This window comes from Pogona vitticeps, chromosome 4 (genome assembly GCF_051106095.1).
Source record: "Pogona vitticeps strain Pit_001003342236 chromosome 4, PviZW2.1, whole genome shotgun sequence".
Classification (NCBI taxonomy): domain Eukaryota; kingdom Metazoa; phylum Chordata; class Lepidosauria; order Squamata; family Agamidae; genus Pogona; species Pogona vitticeps.
The window spans coordinates 216,841,412-216,862,314 of record NC_135786.1 but is presented as its reverse complement, the minus strand read 5'-3'; the positions used below and the strand labels follow the sequence as shown (position 1 = coordinate 216,862,314).

Below are 20,903 nucleotides of genomic sequence, written 5' to 3'. Positions count from 1 at the left end.
CCAAACCTCAGGAGGCAGCTGCAGCCGGTGCTGGTTCTTCGGCAGGCAGATCCAGAGCAACTGGTGCTACCAGCGGGGGGGCCTTGAGGCACCTCTGTGCCAGGATTCCCCCTTCCGCTGCCACTTCCAGTTCCGGGTCCGCACTTCGGGTTCCGGGTCCAATGCGCAGTTTTTTTCCCTCAGTTTCGGAACGCGAACCCAAAAAGGTATGCCACCACTGTTTTAGAATGACTGAGAATAACTCTATCTCTCCTCAGCCATCCACTCTTCCTCCGATGCACATAATTTGTGAATCCAGTTAACAATCACTTTTTGTCCTAAATGAATAAAGTTACTATGTTTAAGAAAATCTAGTAAGTTACTAGTTAGTTTTCTGCTGTGATTTACAAAATAGAAACTAAATAGAAACTATTGTATTAATTGAACACACTCATAAAATTCGATGAGAATGTTGTGTTCTCTGATGAAAAAACCCAAAACAAATAGCTCTGTGACTGCTAAAGTTTAATATTCACACATGAAACAATTATTGTATTCATATTATGTACCCAATTAATAAAATAATAATAATGGAAATCATAGATTTAGACAGTCATGTCTATTAATTTGGTTGTAAACCACATTAACGCTGCTCCTCATGCTTTACAACTGATGCTACTATAATTAAACAGAGGGTTTAAAAATTACTCCATATTAATCTGTTGTTAATCACCATAGATATATTGGTAAATTTCTTTTCGTAGGGATCAAAAAGGGGTAAGGCTCAAGAAAATCCACTGGATGGAAAAGTACAGAATTACCTGTGCTGTTTTTCAGCATATATTGCTAGTTTCGTACAGATCCTTTATGATTTAATTATTGCCAAACCAACAGCTGGTAGTAAAATTGGCAGCTGTGGAGATACCTCTTTTTTGTAAGACATCTGGAATCTGACAACTCATTGGCATACGCTTTTGGACTAAGAAAAGAATATACTATGACACAGACTAGTTATCAGCTACATCAAATGAGACATTTTACTTGATTGTAGAATTTCAAATCTATCATATTTCATCACTTAAATTAGCAAGTCATGAAATTGTTAAAGACAAAGAAGTTTACATAACGATGAGAATAGTAAAACAAAACAAAACAAATTAAAATGACAATTGAAACAATTGAAGACTGTTCTGGTTGCCTCGGTGGATGACCTACCCCAGGAACTGAACAGAGGGAATGTGTCCTGATTCTACTGAACCTCTGAGCAGCTTTCAATACCATCAACCATAGTATCCTTATGGGAAGTCTCTCTGGGATACCTGGAGGCACTGTTCTATTGTGGCTTCCGTCGTTTCTGGAGTAGAGAACCCAGAAGGTGGTGCTGGAAGAATCCTGTTTGACACCCTAACTAGTGGCCTGTGGGGTGCCTGAGTATTTTGTTTTGTTTCCTATATTATTTAACATATACATGAAACCACTGGGAGAGGTTGTCCAGAGTTTTGTGATGTCTCTAGATGCATATGATATCCAGCTCTATCTCTCTTTGCCATCTAAATCTGAAAAAGCTGTGTCGGCTGTAGATCGGTGTCTAATGTCAGTAATGGACTGAAACTTAATCCAGACAAGACAGAGGTGCTCCTGGTCAGTCGAAAGGCAGATTAGGAAAAAGGGATGCAGCTTGTGCTGGATGGGGTTTCACTCCCTCTGAAAACACAGGCCAAGCAGAAACATGTCTGTTTCAAATAAAGGCCAAATTGGAAGGTATGTGTGTACATGGCCTATGCCTCTTTGTTTGAAGAACTGGGGTGTGATATCCAATCCACAGCTGCCTTGGCTGCAGATTTAAAACAACAGCTCAAATGCAGCCTGCATGCTTCCTGACTTGCGTCTACAAAAGACGTGCCTGGAGAAATCCATAAGAACATAAGAAGAGCCCTGCTGGATCAGGCCAAGAGGCCATTTAGTCCAGCTTCCTTTATCTCCCAGTGGCTCCACCAGATGCCTCCAGGAGCACAGGAGACAACTAGATACCTGTCTCCATCTTGCCAGGAACCTTTGGATTTCTACGTTTTCCACACTAGTACATGCCAGAAAAATATCTACTTCTGCTTCATTGACTATGCAAAAGACTTTGACTGTGTGGACCACAACAAACTATGGCAAGTTCTTAAAGAAATGGGAGCGCCTGACCACCTTATCTATCTACTGAGAAACCTATATGTGGGACAGGAAGCAACAGTTAGAACTGGATATGGAACAACTGATTGGTTCAAAATTGGGAAAGGAGTACAACAAGGCTGTATATTGTCCCCCAGCTTATTCAACTTCTATGCAGAATACATCATGCAGAAGGCTGGACAGGAGGAATCCCAAACCGGAATTAAGATTGCCGGAAGAAATATCAACAACCTCCGATATGCAGATGACACCACTCTGATGGCAGAAAGTGAGGAGGAATTAAAGAACCTTGTAATGAGGGTGAAAGAGGAGAGTGCAAAAAACGATCTGAAACTCAACATCAAAAAAAACTAAGATTATGGCCACTGGTCCCATCACCTCCTGGCAAATAGAAAGGGAAGATATGGATGTAGTGACAGATTTTACCTTCTTGGGCTCCCCTGGACTGCAAGGAGAACAAACCTATCAATTCTAAAGGAAATCAACCCTGAGTGCTCACTGGAAGGACAGATCCTGAAGCTGAGGCTCCAGTACTTTGGCCATCTAATGAGAAGAAAAGACTCCCTGGAAAAGACCCTGATGTTGGGAAAGTGTGATGGCAAGAGGAGAAGGGGACGACCGAGAATGAGAAGGCTGGACAGTGTCTGCGAAGCAACCAACATGAATTTGACACAACTCCGGGAGGCAGTAGAAGATAGGAGAGCCTGGCGTGCTCCGGTCCATGGGGTCACGAAGAGTCGGACACAACTAAACGACGACGACATGCCTGATGAAGTGGAGTTGTGTCCTGATCCACAAAAGCTTGCAGATTGTATGATTTTTTTTTAGTGGTCTATAAAGATAGCACCTATTCTTGTACTGTATTTGTATTTTGTAATGACCACACAGCTCCCTTTTATTTCAATGATTTAATTAAGCAGAATTATTATGCAGTCTCATGTTTGTTTTTGAAACCACTGCAGTCAGACTTCATGCTGTCACCCCAAAGAAAGTGCCACACAATGCAGTTTGGCCCCAACATAGCAAGCTTTTCCCACCAGTTAAGGACATTTTTGTATCTTTACCAGTCTAAAACTGTTAAAATGTGTCAAATAGTTTCATATGGCTAGCCCATTATTGCCCTCTCCTAAATGTACACCTTAATGTGGTAAGAAGATTTGGGCATGTCAGGAAAGCTGAGAATGATACCTTTGAGTAGACTTCATGAGGAAGCTAGATTCCTAGTAGGATCATGCAAGATGGAATGATTAAAGCAGAGATATCAGACTAAGATGCATCCACTTCTTTGGGAATTAACTCTCACATCGGCAGCAGAGAGTTGATAATTCCAATGGTGACGATGATAGAGAAATTCTTAAAAGCCAGCTACTGGTCCACAGCACTGGTAAAAGGTGTATCCTTCACAGATAATGCACTGATAAACAAACTATTGCAGAAGAAGGCAAATAATAAACCACCTCTGAATATTTATACCTTGAAAACACTATGATGATGAGGCAATTCAAAATGAAGCAAAAGACAACACTGGAAGATGGGACTTTCAACTCAGAAGGCACTCGACGAACTACTGTAGAAAATCGAAAAGTAAAATGATAAACCAACAAAGTCATAAAACAAAAAAAATTGAAAGTTTTAACATAGTATTTGGGGTAAAAGAACTAAAGTGGACTGATACTTCTCATTAGATATTTACAAAGTGTTCTATTCTGGAAATGACAAATGAAGAACAAATTGTATGAAGTTCTAACAGTGAGAGAAAAGGTAGCATAAACAACTAGGGGATATAATCCAAAGTGTGACCAAATAGAGCATAACCAAATTGTTTTGAAGAATTTGGCCTAAGAGTCAGAAATGATGCATCTTAGTCTGGTGTCTCAGCTTTGACCATTCCACCTCAGTGACTATTGCTGTCTATTGCCCACTAAAGTTAGTCTAATGTCTATATTTTCTTGTTTTATCAATCAGACAGCAATTCATAGTCTAAATGACCTATCAGAGGCATATTTTCCATTGCCAGAAACATAATTAAGCATGCTTTGTGTTGGTAGGGGGATGCGGATGGCGCTGTTGGTTAAACTGCTGAGCCACTGGGCGGTCAATCGAAAGGTTGGCAGTTTGAATTCTTGCAACAGGTTGAGCTCCCGTTGCTTGTCCCAGATCCTGCCAAACTTGCAGTTCAAAAACATGCAAATGGAAGTAGATGAATAGCTACCACATCTACTTGGGAAGGTAACGGTGTTTCATGTCTAGTCATGCCAGCCACGTGACCATGGAAAGTATCTACAGACAAACACCAACTCTTTGGCTTACAAATGGGGATGAGTACCGGCCCCTAGAGTTAGACACGACTGGACTTAATTGTCAAGGGGAACTTTTATCTTTACTTTTGTCCGTGTGCTTGTACTAATATAATATTTGCATTCAATTTTTACTGGTGCAGAAGGATATACACTGTGTTTGATCCCCCTGAAGTTTTATACTATGTCTGTGCCCTCAAAGTACAGAAGTCTGACAGCTGTGATTCTATAGTATGGAAAGACAGAACACCTGGCAAGTATACCATTCTGGATCCCATAAAGCTTCCTGAAGATCAGCTACAGCAGATTTCCATTTGTATTGCTTGGGAAAAATTTCTTTTCTGGACTTCAGTACTCAATATTGGCCTTGTCTGGCTCTGGCAATTCTAGGAAATGTAGTGCAAAAAGAGAGAGCTCATTTCAATCTCTGGTATGAGCACTAGGATAAACAAGAGATCATAATATGGCATTGATTGTTAAAATGAAGATATATCGATTTATTTACACATCCATATTTTTCAGTGATACTCCTACTGCATTTTGAATAGCCACTCTTTGCAGTAGAAAGAAATAGGCAGAATATTTTATTTTATTAAACTTATATATTATTGCGAACAGATTCCATCTGCCTCTGGGAAGGGAGTATACTAGCTAATAATTTAATTATTTTTTATTATTTTATCTTATTATTATTATTATATATATATATATATATATATATATATATATATATATATATATATATATATATTTATTTAGGAACAGGGATAAAGGGTACAAAAAGAAAGAGGGGATAGAGAAGGAAAAATGGTTTTGGGGGATAGGAGAGCATAAAGTATAACATCATCCAATCAATTCATATTACTAATACATATCAACTTTTTGCTTTTTCACAGTTTGATTACCCTCCTGCTTTTATCTTATCATTTAATTTTAATTTTATTCTATGTTATTCCAACATTGTCTGGTAGCTGCTGCCATTTATACAATACATCCCATCGTTCAGTTTCTTTTTGAATTGAACAGTCTTTCAGCCCATCTGACAGAATATCCATTTTTTTCACTTCCCATATTTTCACCATAAGATTGTCTGGTTTCAGTATCTCTGCCTCCTTAAGATTTTTGTCATAATGCTTTTTAATTTTGGAAGCTGCATGGGTCACTGGATAACTCTCTACTGCATTCATATTACCTGGTGTCATGTCTAATACAGACGATTCTAAAGTTTGTACAACTTCATTTAAGTTTTGTTTGGCATCTACTGTCCCCTCTTTCGTCCCTTTCATCAAATCTTCTATTTTGCTAAGACCTGCATTCACTCGCTGGAACCCTGTTAATATTAGCCTTTGTATATTAGTCTGCCATTCCTTTTCTATTTCTTGCACCACTATTCCAGAACTTTGGGATTGAACAGACCAAGTCTCCATTTGTTCTTTTGAATTTTTGGGGTCCATCTCAGGCTTTGGGGTTTGTATAAATACCACAATAATCACCCCCTAGAAATCCTTCCACAGTTTCCACAATTTTATCAACAATTCAAACCCCTCATCATAAACCTCCCCTTAGATCTCCAATCTTTATCCAAATATTGTAATATAAAAATCAACTTTTAGCCCAGCAAATACAATATCAAATAGAACCGTGACGCAGTTATTTCTTCTTCTCCTGGGTTCAGCAAGCTTCTGTTATTAGACACACGTGGTCTGCAGTCCGACAAACAAAACAACAATCATAAAGTCTCAAACTGTCCAGTAGATTGTCCTTGAAGCTCGTCTTGTGATCTTCATTAACCCCTTAATGCTCCTTAGTCCAGTCGGCCACGTCAGCTCCTTCTCCCGAAAACCACCAGATTCTATTATTTATAGTTCACAAAGTCCAGAGAAGGCAAAGAGTAACGTATCCCAGCCACACTGCATCCACCGAAGTCTCTTAAATCCAGTCAGACGGTGTTGCTGTCTGGGATTCTTTTCCAGAAACATAAGATTTATTTTTCCATCTCAGACTCTCGGCTTTAGAATCAACCTGATGTTTTAAGAGTTCACTTGGAGAAGCTTAGTTTCGCTTTTGAGTCAGACTGATAAGATAAACCCGCCGCTGCATTTATTCTTTCAGCCAAATATTTTCATTCTTATTTCAGCTTAATGAGGCTGTTTCATAAATCAGAGGCTTCGGCTTACTTACTTGTTATATATTATTAGTTATATTGATTGCTCTCCTCTCCCCCGGTAAAGGGTTCCTCGCGGCTCAGTGCCAAAAAATGGCGCCCGCTCCAGTCCGTGCACGGTGATTTCTTCAGAAGAAAAAAGTCCGGGTCTGCCTCCCTTTCTTCTCCTTCTGCTGCTCACCATCTGCTTCAGAGAGACTTCTTCTAGACTCTCCTTTGATCCCCATTTCAAAAGGGGGATCCTGGACCGGAGGGTTCCAGTTTTTTCCAGAGAGCTCTTCTCTGGAGTTGCTGGCAGCACCGCAACAAAGCCCCGCCTCATCTTATTATTTTTATAATCCTCTTCTTGCTTGTTTATTTATTAACTCCTCTTCCTTTTCTGTTGCACAATATTGCACTTCGTGGTGTTGGTTTACATTTTTCCATCACCTGCACTTTCAGGAGACTATTGATAGCCTGCCACCACAGCAAAGGAGCATAATGAGTAACATCCAAGTAGTGATGGGCAGGGGAAGGTACGGCATTGGCAGAGCAACTGGTCAGAACAGGAGAACGCTGTGCAATCTTTTTAAAGTTGTAACTCATTCTAGCTCTCTTGCCACCTTTCAGGAGCAAGGTAACCTAGTCAGGCAGCCTTCCACTCTCTGTGATGTTGCTAAATGCCAGATCTGCCCAGAGTAAAGCCCAGATTATTCAAGACCCAAAGGAGTGGCCCAAAGGAATCATGCTTCTTCTGGATGAAGAAGCAGATCTGACTTTCATCACTGAAACCTGGGTGGTGCTGAAGGGGGTGTGGCCCTGTCCTTAATATGCCCATCTGGTTACTCTATCCAACGTCAGGGGAAACTGGAAGGACAGAGGGGAGCCATTGTTTACAAATACCTTAGATACTGTCAGGCTCTCTGCTCTGGCAATTCTGGGCCTGGATGCCCTCCATGTGTTTTGGGTGGCAAGGAATGGATTTGGGATCCTCTTGGTTTACTGTGGTCCTCGTGAACCAGCACTCTCAGCGGCACTGTCCCAATTTGTTAACAGCCCTACCCACATGGCGGGCCAAATGCTGGACATTGTTTTCTTCAACAAGGCAGGGAGAGGTTGTCTCTTGGTTCTGAGTGACTTCAGCATCTATGCTGAGACTGAAGTTTCTGGGCCAGCTCTTGAGTTCTTGGAAACAATCGCTTCCTTGTATATATTATAAACCACCCAGAGTGGCCCTTGGCCAGATCGGAGGTATAAAAATGAAATGAAATAAAATAAAATAAAATAAAATAAATATCTAGTGGCGAACCACTATTCTGTAAAGCTATAAGATAAATAAAGGTAAAGGTAAAGGTTCCCTTTGACAATTTTTGTCCAGTCGTGTTCAACTCTAGGGGGCGGTGCTCATCCCCGTTTCCAAGCCATAGAGCCAGCGTTTTGTCTGAAGACAATCTTCCGTGGTCACATGGCCAGTGCGACTTAGACACCGAACGCTGTTACCTTCCCACCGAGGTGCTCCCTATTTATCTACTCGCATTTGCATGCTTTCGAACTGCTAGGTTGGCGGGAGCTGGGGCAAGCGACGGGCGCTCACTCCATCGCGTGGATTCGATCTTACAACTGCTTGGTCTTCTGACCCTGCAGCACAGGCTTCTGCGGTTTAGCCCGCAGCGCCACCACGTCCCTATGATAAGATAAATAAACAAAGGTACAAATGATGGAAATTAAAAACAATAAACAATGGAAAAGCTAAAAAATATCCCCACCCCAAAACTCAACTATCTATCAAACGCTACATAACTTCCAAGAAGGAGGAAGTAAAAGCAACAATTAACGATGAGCAGTAGACAGAATTTAGACATTTGGCTCAGAGTTGGCCTGCCTCAGACCCATACTTCATTGCTTTAAAATGTACAAACAATATATATTCTCACTATACCTCACTAAAAGACACCGTATCTTTTAGTGTATATTTGAAGACACAAAGTACATTTTCAAGAAAGAAGACACTGGACTACACAGCTCCTGCTGTCAGAAATAGGGAATTGTGTGTATGTAATAGAGACATTTTCAGTCTCTTCCTTACATCACCCTTCATTTTTGACCCTTAAGCCACTTCTAATACATCAGCTAAGCAATGCTGGCGATAGAAGAAGGGTTTCCATGAAAGCAACATGGAGGAAACATGCACTGAAGTCTATAAAGAGGAATGAAAATCTGTCTGAGCATGTAAATAAACAACAAACAGAAGTTTTGCAGAAAAAGAGATTTTAGAATGCAAAAATGAGGAAGCACACTCATCAAAGTGTATAAGAAGAATGAAAATCTGTCTGAGCATGTAAATGAGTAAAGATGTATGTGTATTCCTAGAGCACTGAGCAAACAAAGGACCACAGTGTGAGGGCAAACAAGTTCACAGCTGCCTACTAAAGATTAAAAATTGACCTCTTTTTCATAATAAAGAGGGCAGCCCTCATCTCTTCCTACAAGCTTAACTTCATCCTGTAATTTTTCCTGTACAGTCAGCAAATGTATTTGATTGAGATAGCACTGTGGGGGGGGGGGATGTAGCAGTGAAATTGGCAATCATAAAAGCAATACCAATGCAAACAAACATTCCATCTTTTTTCTAAATAAACATACTGAGGATCCAGCCATAACTATACATTCATAAACCTAGCAATCCAGGAGATTTGGTGAAAGCATCCAACCCTTTACTGAAAATGAGTCCTGACTCTACAGTGGAACTTTGCTTGTTACTACTGAAATACCCCAGCTCACTTAAGCTAAAAGGAAGATGTGGGTTACATGTCCAGAATCAGGCACCCAGCAAAACAGGTCTAGATTTTAATCTTCAGTAGAACTAGGTAAATTCTAATCCCATTATTCAAGCACTAGAGTGAAACTGAGGCTTTGAGTGGAAAGAATGCCGGAACATGCTGCACTTCCTAACAGCACATTTTTATTTCAACACAAACCATTGCTTCTCTAGAAACTAAAATAATATCATCTGAGTGTAAAATAGTCAAATCAACATTCTACCAAGTTAGGACATTGTCACTGAAGCTAAATGAGTAAATCCTGCCCTCACTCTCGCTCTCTCGCTTTCCCCTAATGTGTAGCCCACGTAGCTTTAAGAGCTATGGGGTGGTATGTGAACACACGCTTTGCTTTTGCTTTGATTTAATATACAGATGTATGCCCACTGGAGCTACAACCACCCAACTAATACTACTCAGATCTCTATTTTATTTCATGCAAAGCACAACAAAAAAATTCTTATATTTAATGTTTATGTTTTATTATAACTTTTTTCTTTTTCTAGTAATCACTGAGTGGTAAAGAATTTACGATGTAGGAGATTCATAACTAGATATACTAATCTCACTAACACAAACCCACACGGAGTTTGGTTAATATCATGTTGGTGGGCCTTTGTTTAAAGAGCTGGGTGATAAATTCTGAACTACTGGCTGAGGAGGTGTTTGAAGCCACATCCTCTCCCACAGGCTTCTTGCAGACTGCAGCTATTTCGACCTAAGAAGCTAAACCTGGCCCCAACTATGGCCATTAGACTTTGGGAATTTAATGAAAGCATATAATGTTGGAACTAACCTCAAGAACTTGGTGCACAGCCTGAAGAAGATTAATTATCATTGAAAGCTAGCTGTCTGGTTTTTTGGGGGAGGGTTGTTTGTTTTTAGTGGTCCCAATAAAGGTATAATCTGTTCCAGCATTTGTATTGTTCTGGGGATCACGTGGCCTCTTCCTGATTTTTTTTCATTTGTGTGCATGTATGAGAAATTTTAATTAGGAAAATCATGGTGGGGGTGGGGGTGAACACAGCAGACCTGAATACCACTGCCTTCATCCAATTCAACCCTCTACTCAAACATGGGTGCTGTTCAGTTTGTTTGATATCCCTGGTGCCATATATGGTTTGGCTCTTAGATTCCTAACTAATCTGAGTGGCCCAAAGGAATCATGCTCTTTAAAAAGTCACATCGAAATTATAATACTGTATGTGTACATTTAGAGATCTCTTTCACATAATTATCTATCCAAAAAATACAAAAGCATTTACACTAACCTGTCCATAGAACAAAGCCTCTATAGAATTAGATGAAACCCTACTTCAAAGTACAGTATGTACAACTCATGACCAGAGTGGGCAGGAGGATGCTGCACCCTGAAGAATCACAGTGAGGCCCATTCTATATGTACAATAAATGCCATGATTTAAAACATCAGCAATAGGAACACACTATGGAATGGCAACAGTAAACCATTCCTTGAACATCTCAAAAATCTTGTTAGGGTTGTCATAAGTCAAAAGCGACTTCACAGAACACAACAACAACAAATATTGATTACAAGGCAAAGGAAGAAAAAAGTCTTACCTTTCTCACTAACACTTTCACTTTCGATTTCTACATCATCACAGCTTGTATATTCTGGAGTAGAGGCCAACTCTTCTTCTGAGCTGCTCAGTGAAACTTGACGCATTTTACCCCCCTTCTTTGTTTTATGAGGCTTTGGTGGTGGAGGCCTAACTGATTCAGACTGGTCTGAACTTAGTGAATCATTTCTCAACATTGTTTCCATTTTTTCACGTTTTGTTTTTCTTACCGCTGAGCTAGGATCTAAATGGTGTTGTTTCCTTAGCGAATCAGTCCGCCTCATCTCTGGCCTATCAAAAGGAATTGGACTCCTCCGAGGTGTCGGAGGGCTATGATTTGTGGTCCTTTGCCGATTGGGACTTGGCCCCTGAGTTCTTTCCATTGAATATGAACGCTGGTCCATGGCAGCTCTACGTTCAGATGCAGACCTCTGTCTTGATGGCCGTTCCATTCTCATCATAGATATCCGGGAATCTTCCAGTTCACTATTTGCCAAAGACACATCACTGTGCCTTCTTTCGTGACGTGCTCGAGACACTTCAGCATGTATACGCATTTGTTCCTCATATGGTTGTGGTTTGACTGGATAACGAGCCAAATTAGGATCACTTCGATATCGCGCTTGGTACTCTTCTTCTCGACGCTGTCTTTCATATTCCTCCCTGTTCTGCACTTCATCTTCATCTAAAGGATACTCCCTGGAACACCTGTGAATTCTCCTGTTGGAATCCCTGTAGTCATCAAGGTCTGGTTCTTCATATAACTGAGAGGCAGGTTGTGATCGTCTGTCTGTATAATCTGATGGTGATCTTGGCATTGCACTGTCTGATGTTGCATACTGTGAATAATCGTCTCTCTCCTCCAGTTGGCTGAACCTTCTGTTCTGATCTCTGGATATTGATGGACTTCTTTTTCTATATAATCAGAAAAGAAAAGAAGAAAATGTGGTCAGCATTTCCATTTAAATATACAGTATCTGTAATGAACCAGTTCAGACATTACTATTAACAGCTGAAATATTATAACAGTGTAAATTTTCTCAGGATCTAATCATATTCTGTCAAAAGAGAAGAGCACAACTTTATACTGAATTGATTTTACAGAACTGATGCAGAATAGCATCTATGGGGCTGAGCTGTGAACTAAGAAACTTTCAGTTCAAATCTTCTGCCTATAGAAAATTCTCCAGATGGCCTTAGGAAAACCACTATAAATCTCAGTCCCCAGTTGCAATGTGGTAATGGTACTGTCCCATCTTATAAAGTTACTATAAAGTTTGCAATAAGATATAAATGCAGTGAAAAAAAATATACACACACACAAATGTTATCTATTACTAATAGTAATTGTAATAAAAGAACCTCATACTGGGAACCTCTAACCTTTTGACAAATTCCAGTGCATGGAGGCTTGAAGGACAATTTCTGTAGTTCTCTTTGATAACTGATCAGAAATCACTGCAGAAATTTCCTTTATCAGCATCTCAATCCCAATGTGGACAAACTGCAAAAACCCAGCTGTTTCTCTGTTGCTACCAAGAGCAAATTTATTCTCAATATCAGCACACAACTGGCTTTTAGAGCTAAATATGCCTTGTTCCCCTCCTTGTATTGAAAAAGCAGAGGAGGAGCAAAGTCAGCCATGTTCTCATTCAGCAGTTTCAAGAGCTAGATAAATCCCGACATTCTATCTGCAGTTTACCTTTCTCTTGAGAGTTTACCTTATGAATGACATTGTTCATAGTTTTAAATATTGTCTTTTAATTATGTTAACCACCATTCTATATTCATTGATTTCAACTTTAAATATTGTTGTAAGCCACCTTGGGTCCTTTTCAAGGAGAAAAGTGGAGTAAAAGTATAAATATAATAAATATAATAACCCTAACATTAACTAAATAGCATTGCTGGCCTATCGCTAACCCCCCCGCATCCCCAGGGCTCTATAAAACAATACAATACATACAGTTCTTTGGAGGAAAGGCCACAATTGTATTGATTTCAGCAGCAGTCCCTGGCCAGCATAGGAAATTGGATCTGGTCCATCGAGAGGACCAATTGCCACCTGATGCCCACTACTGTTTACTTCAGCAGCCGCTGAAGTTTCCACCAGAAGTTGCAGTCTTCTGGAAACCATACGGGCAAATGCCACTCCATGATTCTCACACATTTGGGGCAAAGGTTGGGCCTGCAGGCCCCCAAGCTGGGCCAGACCATGACCCTTCCCCAGTCTCCCCATATGGGGAGGTTCTTTCACTGTTCTGGGCAAATAGGCTCCTGTCTTTGCCCTTAAGCTGTCCTGATCCAACCCCAATGCCCCAAACCACCAACAAAGTTGTGTTGAAATAATTCACTGCGCTCACACACTGGATTTTCCCCCACCAGCCAATACCCGGCTGGCAGGGGAGTCCCACTCCCTGTCGACCAACCAAGGCTAGTAGGGGATTTTCTGGCAGTCATCTTTTTTTTTTCTGGACTGCATGGCTGCCACCATGCCTGCTCTGGCACCCTACCGCAGGTGAGGAGGAAGCAGAGGAGAATCAAAGTCAACTATGTTCTCATCCAGCGCTTTCCTGAGCTAGATAAATCCTAACATTCTATCTACAGTTTACCCTTCTCTTATAATGACTATATTAACTAAATAGTATTCTCTTTTTTACACTTTTCAGTCATATATAAAAATATTAAGTAAGAACAGTCAGTACTCAAATGTTTAATCTATTTTCATTTATTTTTATTTTTATATGCTTTTCTTCAAAGTTATCAATATATGTACTGTAGCTCCAAAATTTTAAATCATTTCAACTCACTTATTTCCAAGAATATTCAAATCAATCCTTCATTCATTAATTATTTAAGTCAAATCCTTAGTACATGTAGTATCATGTACATGTCCCAAATTGTACAGTATAGATATAGTGACTAAGGTGTAGTGAATGGAGAGCAAAAAAGGTGCAAAAAAGGTGGTGGTTTAAAATACTGTATTACATCAACCAGAAGTACAGTCTAGGTGAGTGGCAGTGAACCTTTTTGGGCCCGAATGCCCAAAACTGGGGGGGGGGGAAAATAAAACAACCAGTGGGTGGCGGGCCGCAGTGGCAGAACTGGGAGTGGTGTGGCAGAACTGGAAGTGGGAATCCCAGGCACGGAGATGCCTCGAGACTCCACTCCGGATCCACCGCCAGCACCAGCTGCTTTGGATCCTGGCCCACCACCTGTCAAAGTGCCAGCACCCCGGCTGCAGCCGCTTCCTGAGGTTTGGCTGTGGGGGGGAGTAGCAATCCAGCAACTTATGGCTTGGATGCCCGCAGAAAGGGTGCCATAGGTTTGCTATTGCTGCTCTAGGTCAATCTATAGCTTAATACTAACAGAAAAATATTCAAAACCATAATCTGAGTGACAAAAACAAATTCTTCAGACATTAACTTTCCAAGCTGAAAATGTCATTCTTAAAGGCTACAGATAAACATCAACATGTAACTCTTTTCTTCCTATCTACAGTACAAAAAAAGCTGAAAGTTACAATGCGCAATTACTGTACTGTACAATCCTTGTCACATCCACTCTAACTGCACTACTTTACTTATTCATTCATTCATTCATTCATTCATTCATTCATTCATTCATTCATTCATTCATTCATTCATTCATTCATTCATTCATTTAACATCTATACCACTTTTCTCCCAGCAGTGATTTCGCTTATCGGGAGAAAGGCAGCCAATAAATGAGACAAACAAACAAATAAATGGGCCTCAAGGCAGCTTAACCTTTAAAATTAAAGGCCTGGAACTGAAAAAGCACATATCATAAGTATTATTCCACATTCTATCTGAAAAACTGCACACAAATTATAGGGCTGTGTTGTTGTTTTTTAACTAGAAGCACTGTTATGAAGCATAATTAATGATTCTGTGGGTGTCTCCTTGAACCAACATTAAAATCATGTGTCCCAAGTCTAAAAACTATTACAATTGCACCATTAATATCTGAAGTTCTATCATGATCCAGCAAGAAAGTAAAGAAAGTATAAGATAAAACTGGAAGTATGATATATTCTTAACATATTGAAACAGAATGCATGTCCGGAAACAGTAACATCACTACAAGTAGTGTACACCAGAAACTCAGACCTACAGTATTTAAGAACTCAAAGGATATCTGACCTTTGCTGGTGCAATGCCCATGGTATCTATAGTGTCAGGATCTCAGATACCATGGGTATTGCACCAGCAAAGGCCAGATATTCTTTGAATTCTTAAATAGTTGGATGCTAAGTGATGTCCACAGTATCTTAAGTTCCTGATTCTATAGATATCTCTCTGTATCAAGTTAGTACAGTATTAAAGTTCACCCATTACGTAGCCATATCTGCATTTTTTTTTTTGTTTCGGTGCTTTGCCTATGAAGCATCACAATGAGACCCACAGATTTCTGATTACTCTGGAGCTGGCAGGTACCCAGTGTGGTGTAGCTGATAGAATGACAGGCTAGGGTCCAGGAGACCAGGGTTCAAATCCCCAGTTAGCCATGAAAACTCACTGGGGGAGTGGAAATAGTAAAATCCCTCCTTAAATATCTCACCTTAAAGCCTTATTCAGTTGCTATAAGTTGATTCTGACATGACAGCACATAACAAACTAACCCTGCTTGGCAGAGTACTGCTTGCAAAGTACGTATTCAAATTTGTCTCCATCTAAGAATCTCTAAAACATGAACTAAGAAAAAGAAAAATACCATAAATTACTTATGTGAACAAAATAAAAAATGACATGTTCTGTAGAGATGGAGGACTTGACTGAGTTTTCAAGTGCTTTAAAAATACATTAGGTATGTATTACAATCCAATATACATAGCATTTCAACAAAGGATCATATTAGCATGAGCAGTGCAATGGAATTAATGCATCAGTGAATACTAGAGGTTTGTGGAGTGTTTAACAGATATTATGCTAGCACTCAGTTCAGCAGTCTCTGATTACGTTATCAGAGTTCTTTGATTCTTGGATTTGGGCATATACACACAGTGTCTTCTATTACTCAAGATCTCCTAAAGGTCATTTCATCTACTTCATGCTGCCCTTTCTCTACATTTGCTGAGTCTGGGTCATGGGACAGGGCACTGGATATATAAAGAGGACAGAACAAATTAGAGACCATATAGATTCATAAAATGTTATTTTCTCTTACAAAACAACTTAATTTTTAAAAAATCTCTGAAAATTCAACATACTATAGAAAATCATATTTCATATTCAACTGTCCCCTCCAGAGGACTTAGCTTCCTGAATTTCATGCACTCAACAAGAGCACTTTTACTTTGCTGGTTATGTGGTATTCCTCTCAAAATCCGAATAACCTGAAAATCTGTATTAAAGTAAATACAGTAAAAATAAAGCTCTTATGACAAAGCCATTTTTTTTCAGAAAACATAGTAAGAATATAATTAGCCTTTAGATGAATGTCCAGTCAAAAAAGTCTCAAATTACAAGCTCTTAGGAATTTTGTTTCATTCCTTTTTTATCCTGAACACACCATAGAAATATAATTGTTAATTACATAATTAAAGCTCATAATAATGCAGCTGCCATTCAGCATTTCTTTAACTCTAAAGGAGCTGTCACATTCCATCCATCTTGAAGGTTTTTAAAGCCAAATTGCTTTTTCTTTTTAAAAATATGTTTATTATATTAGAAATGAGTTTTCAAGGTGCACACATGTAATGAAAAGCAAATCAACAGCAACAACCGTCATGCAAGAATGGAGGTAATCAGTTTAAGATAAAACTGATCATTAGTTAATCAATTAAACAGATTTTGTCAGAAGTCTACATGATTACTTGGAGGGGATGACAAATGAGTATATGTGTTTATGCAGCTAATACTCAATAGGCTTCTTTCAGTCTCGAGGGACTATGGTAACGTGCTCTGAATAGAGCTCTGGGAACAGCATCTAGTATGGCTAAGAAGACCAATATGAGAATGACAATCCTTTCCACACTGAAGACAAATACAATCTCTCCCCTGTCCAGCTCCCTGATTTTGCTGGTTTCGGGACTGCCTCTTTGCCTCAGCCTGCTGAATAAGTGTCTCTTCAAATTGGGAGAGGCCATGCTGCACTGCCTGCCTCCAGGCTGAACACTCAGATGTCAAAGTTTCCCACCTGTTGAGGTCCATTCCTAAGGTCTTCAGATCCCACTTGCAGATATCTTTGTATCGCCGCTGTAGTCTCCCCCTGGGGCGCTATCCCTGCACTAATTCTCCATACAGGAGAGCTTTTCGAATATGACTGTCAGCCATTCTTACGACATGCCCAAGCCAACATAGACATCGCTGTTTCAGTAATGTATACATGCTAAAAATTCCAGCCCATTCTAGGACTACTCTATTTGGAACTTTGTCCTGCCAGGTGATACCAAAAATGTGTCGGAGACAACACATATGGAACGCATTCAGCTTCCTCTCCTGCCATGCACAAAGGGTCCAGGACTTATTGTAGTACAGGAGCATACTCAGAACACAGGCTCTATAGACCTGGATCTTGGTCTATGCCGTCAGCTTCTTATTAAGCCATGCTCTCTTTGTGAGTCTAGAGAACATGGTAGCTGCTTTGCCAATGTGTTTATCCAGCTCGACATCTAGGGACAGAGTGTCAGAGATCGTTGAGCCAAGGTAAACAAATTCATGAACAACCTCCAATTCTTGTGTGGAGATGGTGATAGAGGGAGGTGAGTCCACGCCCTGGCCCATGACTTGTGTTTTCTTTAGGCCGATAGTCCAAAGTCTTGGCAGGCCTCGCTAAAATGATTCATTCAGTTGTTGGAGGTCTTCAGCAGAGTGGGCAACAATGGCTGCATCATCGGCGAAGAGGAAGTCCTGCACGCATTTCTGCTGGACTTTGGTCTTTGCTCTCAATCTAGAGAGGTTAAAGAGATTTCCATCTGATCTAGTCTGGAGATAGACACCTTCTGTTGCAGTTCCAAAAGCGTGCTTCAGGATGACAGCAAAAAATATCCCAAACAGAGTCAGTGTGAGGACACAGCCCTGTTTCCTTCTGCTTTGGATGTCAAAGGGATCTGATGGTGAGCCATCAAAAACTACAGTGCCCTTCATTTCCTCCTGAAAGGACCTAAGGAGGTAGACCTTCAATCCTAGGATGTATTTTAAAAAGGCTGTCCCTGCTAAATGCACTTGCTCAGTTAGTTTATGTATTAGCATTATTTGCCAAACATAAGCATACCAAGTTGACAAAACAAGTCCTCTTGAAGAGAAAAGAGGTCTCAATATGTATTAAAAACTTAATACAGTGGTGCCTCGCTTAACGAGTGCACCACATAACGACGAAATCGCATAGCGATCCGTTTTTTCGGATCGCTAATGCGATCGCTTAACGTTTTTCTTATGGGGCACAATTCGCTTTGCGAAGACCGGTAAGCGTTTCGCTTACCGATCTTCGCAAAACGAAGCCCCGATGATCAGCTGTTCGGCGGCCAAAATGGCCGCCGGAAGCCCGGAAATGGCCCAAAATGGCCGTGCGCAGCGTTTTCGCGCCCTCGTTAAGCAAGGCGAGGGTGCGAAAATGGCTGCCGGCCATTACAAAGCTTCGTTGAACGGTGAGTATTTGGCTCATTTGGAACGCATTAAACCATGTTTAATGCGTTCCAATTGAAATTCCTGCCCCGTTCAACGATGCTTCAGCATAGCGAAGGTTAATCCGGAACGGATTAACCTCGCTATGCGAGGCACCACTGTATGTATAAAAAAGTCTCAATATGTATAAAAAACTCAAAGGGCAGATCCTTCTTTGCATTCATGTAGGGAGAAAGCAGAACAAGCCTGTTGTCCTAGATGCATCCAAAGTGGCAACAAAAAGGAACTGAGGGATGACCATTAAAGGTGTGAACAGGCAATGTGGGAGGGTGGGGCCTCTAACAATCTTCTCATTTTTCAGCTCTAGAAGTTTCCAAGGATCACGCAAGTGCAGAAGACTAAATCCATAGTGTGCATTCACAGACACCATGACAAAGAAGAATAGGTACAGTACTACCTTGGCGGGAAGGTAATGTTGTTCCATATCTTGTCATGCCAGCCACGTGACAACGGAAAGTGTCTACAGGCAAACGTTGGCTCTTTGACTTACAAACGGGGATGAGCACTCTCCCCTAGAGTCAGACATGACTGGATTTAATTATCAAAAGGAACATTAATTTTACCTTTATGTTTGTTTGTTTGTTTGTTTATTTATTTGTTTGTTCGTATGTATGTAAATAAGTAAGACAAAAAAGTGCTGCTTAGGCAATTACCATTCTAGCTTATTGACAAAGCCAAATTACTTGCCCAGCTATTACACAATGCTAAAAGTTTGATTACAAACTGTAATTCAAAACTGCAAACAGCCTTCCTAAGAACAATTTTTGGTGCAGCTTTAAAGATGGAACCTCTAGGATCTGGGGCCTAACATTTCACTCTGAAGTTCTGGCTGAATTTAATATATGCTGTTCTTTCACCTATTTCCCATTAGTGCACCTGAAAATCTACAGATGAAGACGTTAAATGACAAAGGCCAGAATGCTTGGGGGGAGGGGATACACATAAGGGTAAGCGTGCAATGAATCTTAGAGGGGTAGCCCTCAAATAATTGGTTATGTACTTATTGTGAAATCATTATACAGTAAACAACTAACAAAAAGAGGAAAAGCTTGCATAATTTCTATTGTCCACACATTTTTTCCAAAAGGATTCTAGCCAATTAGCCAATGTATGTTTTGTATCCATAAATGCTTTTTCATATGATCTCAATTAGCTCAGGTTCTATATCATCCAAAATATGAGTATGGATTTTAAAAATTAATTTAAAGCAACAAAGATGACTTCGCCTCTGTCATTTGACATCTATCCACTCCTGTTGACTTTCAAGCAAAAATTGATCATCCCAGCATACAGGAGGCCATTTATCCTTTCACATTTTAATGTGTTATTTTCAGCTGTCTTGGATGGGACTTAGGGAAATTTCCTGTTCTAACAGATTATGTTCTTGTTGTTCAGAAGGAATTTAAAGTTTTGAGTCATATTTTTCTGTCTTTGTTTATTAACCCATTGATCACCTTATATCCTGGGCGATCACCAGCATATTATGTCTCTTTTCTTTTTCTGATAAACATATTACACATGCAGACACAAAAACACACACATCCTTTTATCTGGAGCATTAAGGATATGAGTGAAAAATTTATTTAACAGAAACTTGGAACCAATTAACAAAACTCTGGGTTTACATTATTTATTATTAATATCTTAAATTATTTTATTTTATATTATATAGATATAATTATTGTAGTTTAACTTTCGACTCAAATGTGTTTTAATTCTGAAATCTGTTGGCTGTATCAAGAAAATAATACTGAGGATAGGACCTACTATATGTTTATTTTAAGCTATAAGAGTAACAAAAGCATTATAAAAAACCCTTTAAGTTGCAAGATTGCATTTTTTAAAAAATCATACTCAGAAAAATGTCAGTATTCACTGTGATTTTCTGTATACACTGGCTGAAATTCTGTTGCTTATTATAAGAAAATGTGTAACTTTCAGTCCATTCCTATTCAGCAAGTAGTTGTCATAATTTCTGAAGGTGCACACACATGCCCTCAAGAATCACTGTAGGGACATAGTATTTGGCAGTAGGAACAGACTGAAAGTTACAATTTTTCTGATACTGTACATGATTTCAGCCACTAATTTTTGGCTGGACTGCAAAACTACCTTGCGCATATCAAAGTAAAGATTCCACAGCATTTTTGTCTGCCTTCCCTCAAATAAAAATATTACTTCAATTTGTTTTTGAAACATCCATAGATTCCAAAGACATTCATTGTGTGGCTTAAAGGCCTCCTGTTTGAGAAAACATA

General features: G+C 39.8%; 1 protein-coding gene across 50 annotated transcripts in view; it reads right to left on the bottom strand.

Moving 5' to 3' along the window:
• The window catches only part of RIMS2 (regulating synaptic membrane exocytosis 2), a 466,814-nt gene that overhangs the window by 253,820 nt on the left and 192,091 nt on the right, over positions 1 to 20,903 (bottom strand). For all 50 annotated transcript variants that reach the window (XM_078393641.1, XM_078393664.1, XM_078393670.1 and 47 more), the window contains one exon: positions 10,998 to 11,911. In XM_078393641.1, coding sequence (XP_078249767.1) covers positions 10,998 to 11,911 — 914 coding nt within the window. The remainder of the gene's footprint in view (positions 1 to 10,997; positions 11,912 to 20,903) is intronic.